General features: G+C 31.8%; 1 protein-coding gene across 2 annotated transcripts; it reads right to left on the bottom strand.

Annotated features, from left to right (window-relative positions):
- Nucleotides 1–4933: 4933 nt before the first annotated feature.
- LOC141479895 (uncharacterized) lies at nt 4934–7640 on the bottom strand. Of its 2 annotated transcripts, none has more exons than XM_074183935.1 (3): nt 7388–7638; nt 6318–6713; nt 4934–5508 (listed from the first exon to the last, which is right to left on the bottom strand). In XM_074183935.1, exons 1-3 carry the CDS (start codon nt 7491–7493, stop codon nt 5468–5470), a joined length of 543 nt encoding a protein of 180 aa, XP_074040036.1. In that variant the 5' UTR covers nt 7494–7638; the 3' UTR covers nt 4934–5467. The 2 variants fall into 2 exon arrangements, with proteins under 2 accessions (XP_074040036.1, XP_074040035.1); XM_074183934.1 differs by lacking the exon at nt 4934–5508 and adding an exon at nt 5540–5864 and having other exon boundaries at nt 7388–7640.
- Between the last annotated feature and the right edge of the window lie 1292 nt (nt 7641–8932).

Below are 8932 nucleotides of genomic sequence, written 5' to 3'. Positions count from 1 at the left end.
ATTGTTAGATGAAGAAGTAGTTGAATCGATAATAGATGTTATTGTGTAGGATGGAACTGCAGGGTCTTCGCAAATTATTAGATCTGGCTAATGAAGGACTGCGTTTGTTTTCACCTGATTCTATGGAATGTAAAATAGTCGTGGGGAGTCATATATTCCTGGAGTATACCCTTAACCAGTTGAAGCAATTCTAGATGTTTCCGCTTGACAGACTTTTCGAGTTTCCAATTCTCTTTGGCAAAATGTGTGTTTCGTGGAGATTGTAAACTTATCGCTTTTTCTTCACTGTCAAAAAGTGGGCACAATTGGTGATTCAACAGTCGGTTCAGATAGCAGTTGTATTCTTCTTTGTGCTCCTTTTTTCCAAGTTCTGGAAAAAAATGTGGATTTCTGACTGTTCGTTATTTTAAATAATTTACTACCCTCTGGAGAATATGCAATCTTCCACATGTTTCCTTTTCCTGGTGTTTCTACCCATAGCTTCCCTCTAGAGCTTCTTTCACGGTTTGTTCATGTGAAAACGATGAAAAACAATGATCGACAATTGTTTCTTTCCTCTTACTTCCCCTCACATATATGACTACGGAATACCATCGTCCATCTCCTGTCCATTTGGCTTCATATTCATCACATCCCTTTTGTCTGAGCCTTGATGGGGGGCATGCAAACCATATTTTGTCTTCTGTGAATTGAACCAATGTCCATGAATCACAACGTTTCCTAGATATCAGCTGAGAACATATCTAACAATGGAATCTAAATGAACATAACGAGTGAGCTACGATTTGATGTATGAGTATCGAGTATGTTGCACTCAAAGGACATTGAAATTGAACAAACCTCTGTTTTCGGAGTATCAAGATACGTACATAAAGGAAAATTCTGTATAGTTTAGCGACTATCGGCATTGTGAAAACCGAGGGCGAGAAGGTAGGAAGTGGATATTTCATGCTTTAAGTACCTGGACAACCTTCTGCAATGACAATTGTCACAGTGACAGTTTTAAATTGCAACAAACGCTACACCATAACATGTAAAGACTATTCCAATGGCTTTAGAGGTTTTATTATTCTTGTTCAACATCTCTTCTCAAGTGGATCGGTGGAATTCAATATATTCTTAAAAAAATGTTATCCACAATTCTCGATTCGAGTTTAAAAAGAAAAATGTTTTTGTTAACGCCTATACTGATGAACCTAAAAAGTATTTAGTCTAATCAACATGTAGAAAAACGTGAAAAAGAGAAATGAAGCTCCTAAAAATATGAGCGATAGCTCATTGGATTGGTAATGTCCAATAGAAAAATGTATTTTAAGGGTTTTACCTCACGTAAAATAATTCGATTTTTATTAACAAATGAAGATGAAAAGAAGTATTTAGTTTTTTTGTTAATAACTCAAGACCTGTATATATCTGAGGTATTTTGAGAAAAGATCCTTCAAGGGAATCAAATTTTCAATAGAACTGTCTCAACTTCCGGAACACTATTACCATTATTTATAACTTCAATTTAACGCTAAAAAAGTGCTCCACGAGACCATTACAGCACGGGCGCACCAATAGAGTATATCACAAAAAAAATGTATCTACTATCAAATGTTGTTTTAAAAATTTGAATAATATATGGTATCATGTGGACACTAGAAAGAATTAGTCCTCGTTGGAAAAACATTTCTAAGCCAATTATTCAAAAAGTTATACTGTTGTTAATTAACAATTTTTTTCCAGTCTCTGTTTATATAAATAACGACGTAAAAGTTTAAATATTTGACCTAAAAATATTTGGCTTCCTGGAGCCCTTCTAATGTACAGTGTGACCCATTTAAAATGGAACCACCCCTGTAGAATGTGCTTTTTTCAATCAATCTCATTTTTTTTTATTGAAATATTAAGCATGAAAAACTGTATCTTGACACTAACTTTCACAATTTTAGTTTCATTTCCAAGGCACTCTATGGTTTTTTTTGTTTGTCAAAAACGGCAAAAGTTTATTAGGCAATTTTTGTTTTCAAATTTGACTACACCACTGGATTCGTAGTCGTTATAAATCAAAACTGTCAAATTTTCATTAAAAAATATTTGTTAACAACGAAGTTACAACAACTTCAATTTTGGAAACAAAGTATTTGTTTGTAATTTTTATTCAGATTATAGACATATTTGAGATCTGACAACACTGTCATCACCAAGTAGAACACCAGTGAATTTGTACAGTGAAAATCCGAAGTCAACAGCTCAATGCGTTCTACAGTTATAACTCCTGAAAATATGGTAATGTGAGAGATTTGTGGTACAAGCGTTTTGTAATAAAAATCTGACTACGCCACTGGATTTGTGGATAATATTCCCTTAAAATCATTCATTTGAGTGTAGGTTACGAGAAGTGAAAATTAAAATAAAAATTGAATAATTGAATAACAGAAAATTAAAAGTTCATTTTCAAGTTACGCAGTAGTAGACCAAGTTCAGAATCTCATGTCATGGGATCTCCCAATTGCGCTTTTACCAAATCTTGATAGAATCTTGAAGTATGAATGGTCATACTTGTAAGCTTTTTGGAAGTTTCCCAATAATAAATAATAGTACTTTTGTAACAGCGCACCTGGAAAATCACATTTTATGAGATTCTGAACTTACTCTACCTTCTTCTATAGCTGATGAAAACAAAATGTATACAAACAAGTTTCAAAGTATTTATTCAACAATTAATTGCCATTAAGAAAAAACTGATACTGAAATAAACATTGATTTAAAACTAAACATTCAAATTTTTGTGGCTTCTACCAAACCTCCATTAAGTTCAATACATTTATCGTATCTCTTCCGAATATTGTTTACACTATTTCTTATTTGTTGAACTGTAATTTCGGCACAAGCTTGTCGTATCCTTTGCATGAGTTCAGCTCGGTTCGTTGGTCTTGTTCTGTATACTTTTCGTGTCAGAATACCCCACAGAAAAAAGTCTAATATTGTTAGATCAGGCGATCTAGGTGGCCATTCAATTAAGTCACTACCTCGTCCTATCCAATGATTTGGAAACTGGTTATTTAGCCACTCTTTAACAATCCTCGAATTGTGCACGGAACAGCCGTCGAGCTGAAAATATAAATTTACTTGTTCCGCAAGAGGCATTTCATCTATTTCGTCCGATAATTGGTTATTTAGAAATTCCAAAAAATTTTGCCCGTTTATGTTTCCATCAAAAAAATATGGACCTATTATTCTATTTTGTACTATACCACACCAAACGTTAACTTTTTCGGAATATTGACTTTTACAATTTATGATCCAGTGCGGATTTTCCGTAGCCCAACACCGAGCATTTTGCGATGAAACTACCCCATTGGTGCTGAAAGAAGCTTCATCACTAAACATTATGCAGTTTAAAAAATTTCTTGTATTCAGGTACTCGCCTTGTGCCCACAAACAAAATTCCATACGTTTCACTTCATCACCTGCCTTTAAAGAGTGAAGAAATTTAGGTTTAAATGCTCTCATTTTGTTTTGTTTAAGACATCGTCGAATAGTCTCTCTCGGTAAGTTTAAATCCAAACTGGCGACTCGTAAACTTATGTTTGGGTGGTTTCTAAAATAATCTAAAACAGCACCTTCGTTTAAATTTCTTCTTCGGTGATTATTTTTTAAAATATGTTTGCTGACTGCACCGGTTTCTTTAAATGTTTTGTTAATTTTACTGACGGTGCTTCTGTCAATGGGAAGTCGATTTGGATGTCTGTGATTAAATATCCTAGCTGCTTCTCTTTCACTATGATAATTGTCCCCAGAAATTCTCACAATTTCAATTCTTTCTTCTAATGATAATTGCAAAGCCATTATTAAATGCACGTAACTAACAACTATTATTTTATTTATGATTAACTGTCAAAATCACAGCCTACTGTTGATTTATTATAAAACCTTTGCATAATGAGTTCAGCTTCCTCAAATTATTGATATCTCCTCTAAAAGATTGTTTTAGCTGAGTTATGAAGAATTTACAGGGAACAATTTTTGTCCTGCTCTCTGTTTTATTATTGAATAAATGATTTCCATGCTTTAAATCAATTTGATTTTAGCGGCTATGCGGAAGAATGTACTAAGTACTGCATAACTTGAAAATGAATTTTTAATTTTCTGTTATTCTAGAATACACTTCTCGTAACCTACACTCAAATGAATGATTTTAAGGGAATATTATCCACAAATCCAGTGGCGTAGTCAGATTTTTATTACAAAACGCTTGCACCACAAATCTCTCACATTACCATATTTTCAGGAGTTATAACTGTAGAACGCATTGAGCTGTTGACTTCGGATTTTCACTGTACAAATTCACTGGTGTTCTACTTGGTGATGACAGTGTTGTCAGATCTCAAATATGTCTATAATCTGAATAAAAATTACAAACAAATACTTTGTTTCCAAAATTGAAGTTGTTGTAACTTCGTTGTTAACAAATATTTTTTAATGAAAATTTGACAGTTTTGATTTATAACGACTACGAATCCAGTGGTGTAGTCAAATTTGAAAACAAAAATTGCCTAATAAACTTTTGCCGTTTTTGACAAACATTAGATGAAATAAAACATTTCTCTGACAAATGACAATTCCATTACTCCTTTCTTCGTCTTTCTCGACCCCCTTTCTATCTGGTGCACTTCTCAGCCATACCTTTATGGCACCGTCCACTTCGACTGCTGTCATTTCCCGTGCCACGGGATTTTTCCTCACCACAGCTGTAAAATATATATAACTATTATATACCATGTATTTTTATTTTTTAAATTGTCGAGGGTTTATGAAAATGTTCTGATGAAAAAATCTGTTAACATCACAAATTCTTCTCAAATTTCAAATGATTTATCAAATATTTTTCAAAATTGTAAGTATCAAACATTAGTTTTTATCCATAAAATAAATTTGAATAAATCTGCTCCTTATTTTAAAAACATTTTGAAAAAATTTAATGAAAAACATTGTTATTTTACTAGGGGACAAAATAATTATATTCTAAATCTAAATAACTTAAAATCAACACAATAAGATTCAATTTTTTCCAAAGGGGTGTTCAGTATAACAAATTATCAAACGAAATAAAAATGAAAAATCTTAATTCTTTCGAATTTATTTTGAAAAAAAAACATTTTTTTGAACGGAGCTGAACTAATTTTTCCAAGAAAATATTATTTAATGCTGTATTTCTCACCGTTGTCATTTGAACATGTTTGGTTTTTATTTATATTCAGATAGTTATGAAAGTTTGTTAAATATAGTTTTAGAGCTAAATAAAGTTATTTTATTCTATTCTAATTTATGGAAACTGAGATGGATTATGGCTTATATACCTACTATCATTTTCAGAGTATTCTCATTCTCTTTGAAACTCAGTTTTTGGTTTCTCCCTGACCAATTCATATTCAAAGCCAGATCATGGCTTATTAATTTCGAAAGTAGTCTTCTAACAGTATCAAACCCATCTCTGCCTCCGACAACGGAAAGGGATGAACACTGAAAATATAAACAAAAGAAATTACTAATAAACTATTTCTGAGAAAGCAATTTTTTTGTTAAGTGTATACCTTTCCCATATACAAAATATGAATTCAAAGAATTATTATTTATTAATGAAAATGGTAAAACTTCAAATCTGTAGGTTTTACAATTTGTAGGTAGATAAGTTAGATCATTCTTTAACTCTGTATCAAATTCTATGAGTTGTTCTTGTGATGATAATGACATCTTTTGAAGAAGCACATCATCATTTTCCATTGGATCACTCTCTTTGGAAGTGTGTACTATCTGGCTGAGATATTGGACATCTTTGGTAAGAACCTCAACTTTGGTTGATACTTGCCTAACTAAAGCTGTAACGAATAAAGGAAAACATAAATAATTGTTAACAATAATTGCATACCTAAACATACTTGTTTAGCACACTCAAAACGAAAAAACAGTCTAGGATATGATACACCCCAATGCTAGTGAGGTTTTGAACTTAAAACTTTTAATACATTTTTCTTTTTGAGAGTGTGTTGTAACAGGGTTCTCAATTCTAGCTATATACCATTTGTTGAATTTTGACAAATATGTTATTTTAACAAATGATTAGGCTAAAATTAAGGGTCACAGTGTAGCACACTCTCAAAACAAGGCAGCTAATGAGATCATTAGACAGAAAATTCTATACTGGAAGATAATTTCTCACTAATCAGTCCTTACCACTTACTGCAACCCCAAGAAAATATTTATGTACACATACACACTTGCACACACAAAAATACATACATATCTATTTTTGCCCAATTTTTATCACTTACTCTCAATCCTCCTAACAGAGTCGTATATGTTCTTGAAAGTATACACTGGTTCTGAAGTTAACTCAAGTGCTTCTTGAAGGCTGCTTCTTTTCAGATTGCTTGTAGATGGGGTAATATCAATATTTGTCCGATGTAAATTTAACTTTGGAACACTTGGAATATTATGCTCATCGTCAGAAGAAATAGTTGATGGTGATTTTGATGGACAAGACAATGATTGCTTTTGCCGATCACTTGTATATTTGGGATTACCACATTCTGATTCCGAACTATCATATCTACTATTTCTTTTTGTTTTTCTTTTTCCTAATCCATCTTCCTCTGATGAATGGGCAGAAGATATGCTCGATTCATTTTCTAACAGTTTCAACCTTGATATAGCTTTTTTGTAGTCATCTGTAATGATGCTGTGATGAACTTTAAACTTTAAAAAATTATTTCTAAATGAATGAATATTAACATTGTTATATTTTTTCTTTTATATATATTACATATTTTCTTTATATTTGTTTTTAAACGAAAAAAGCTCATCAAAACCTATTAATTTATTTACTTATTCAACAGGTAATTGCTACTTGATATTGAGAGAGAGAGAGACAGAGAAATACGTTTATTGTCTAAGAAAACAGGTTCTTGTAAATAAACGTTTTTGAACTATGTTAAAATAGTATAAAAGTATTTGCTATCGTATCCATGTAAAATAAAATGTCAAACACATTACTTAGTACAGAGCAAATAAATGCTATACAAATTAAAATTTTCTTTAAAAATATACGTTATATTATAGCAAGATACTATAAGTAAATCCTTTAATTTATAAAATTAGCGGTCATTGTAAAATTCATCGAAAGCATAATAAATAGACTTTATCAATTCATCACTTAATTTTTTCCTGAAAATAGTCAAAGAATAAAACTTTAGGTGAAAATATAAATCCTAATGGCGAAGGACTATTTGAAATATATAAAAATAATTCAGAAGAGTTTGAAGAAAACCATGTAGTCAAAAACGAAACTATAATAAATAAAAGCCCCCTGTCCTCTCTAGAAGAAAAGAAAGGTTATACTCACTTGTTTTGAATTTTATGTTGACTTCACAAAGTCGGCACTGGGAATCTTTTGAATTCAGTACTATTTTGTTTTTAACAGCCTTTGCCATTTCAACATTTGATTTCATGTTCTGGGGCCACAAGCATCGAACATGATTAACAATATCGATGGTTAACCATGTATATGGGACAACAGCAATTGGTGTTTGACCATTCGCCTGCTCATCGGGAAATTCTACTATAAAATAGTCTCAGAAAAAATTTTTGTTTATGATTTATAAAATACATAAGTAGGTAGTTGAGTTGAATATACCTAAGCATGGAGGAAAACTTCTAGTTCCAAATCGCCAGATGAATATATATTCATGTAAATTGAAAAACACAGAAAAGTGGAAAGAACAAGAGACAATAATTTAAAATTTGTTAAAGAAAAACTTTCATTTTGATAAATTCAATTATCTTACAAAAAAATTAATTCTAAGGACATAACTTCAAAATTCACAATAGATGAGTTAGTGGAGAAAAAATCGTTTTGTTGTCACACTCTAATATAACTCCTTTGCATAAAATATCATGAGCGCTGAACTCTGTGAACCTGTCGTCGTTACATTCAATTTCTAAAAGAGAAATAACAGTTGAATCAGCTGGGTAGTCAACAAAAGGTTTCATAATTTCATATTTTCTTCCAATAATAATTACTTCATTACTTCTGATTTGTATAAAGTAACAACAATGCATGATCTGACCTCCCTTAAGCATGACTATATTATTGTAAGTTTTACTGGATAATACAAACTTTCCATCAAAATACAGCTGTCGGTATAAACCATATTTCTCGTATTTACTGACAAGAGTATGAGATTTGTTAAACTCGGTGTGTTTAACTAACTTTCCAAGAACATGGATCCCAGTCTCCTTGATATTCATGCGCGTACTGCTATCACCTTCTTTTTCATGAATCCTACGAACCACTTGTTGAAGAGGTAAGTTTGGCTTCCTCAACATTTTCTTTAATGTTTGAAGGTGGTTCTCAAAAGGAAAGCAGCCAATTTTATCTAGACTGCCATATTTTTTTGTCTCCTCAGCAAGGTGTATCAAAGCATGACTATTGTATATGCAAAAGTCTCCACCATAAATATGTGAGGCATGCCTTACAAAGATTCTTAAGAGAGAATTTGCATATTCATTATGCTGAGAGTTCAAATTTTCATTAAGTAATATTGTTATGGCAAATTTCAAGAGCATAAAATTTGCATATACATGAGGGGGTAGAATATTTTTCAATAAAATGGGACCGATATAAAGGAGAAACTGACGGAACTCAGTTGCCTTCCATCACTCCAACTCTCTAATTGACCTAGGTTTTTGGTTAAATCCACTTGGCCAGTAGTTTTGTAATGATTTTAAACCATTTTCCAATCTGATTAAAGAGTCTCCAGTAATTCGATATAATCTGCTACCGTCTCTCCATAAAAATAACAGCTTTCTCATTACCCCTAAGCAGACACAATGCATATAATCTAGAGGAAATGATGTGACCATGCTAATTTCAAGATGTTCTAAAGGA

This window comes from Leptinotarsa decemlineata, unplaced genomic scaffold, assembly GCF_025532065.1.
Source record: "Leptinotarsa decemlineata unplaced genomic scaffold, Ldec_3_MD MMD2_tig00026347_RagTag_RagTag, whole genome shotgun sequence".
Taxonomy (NCBI): Eukaryota; Metazoa; Arthropoda; class Insecta; order Coleoptera; family Chrysomelidae; genus Leptinotarsa; species Leptinotarsa decemlineata.
Note: the sequence above shows the minus strand (reverse complement) of the source record. Positions and strands in the feature narration are given on the sequence as shown.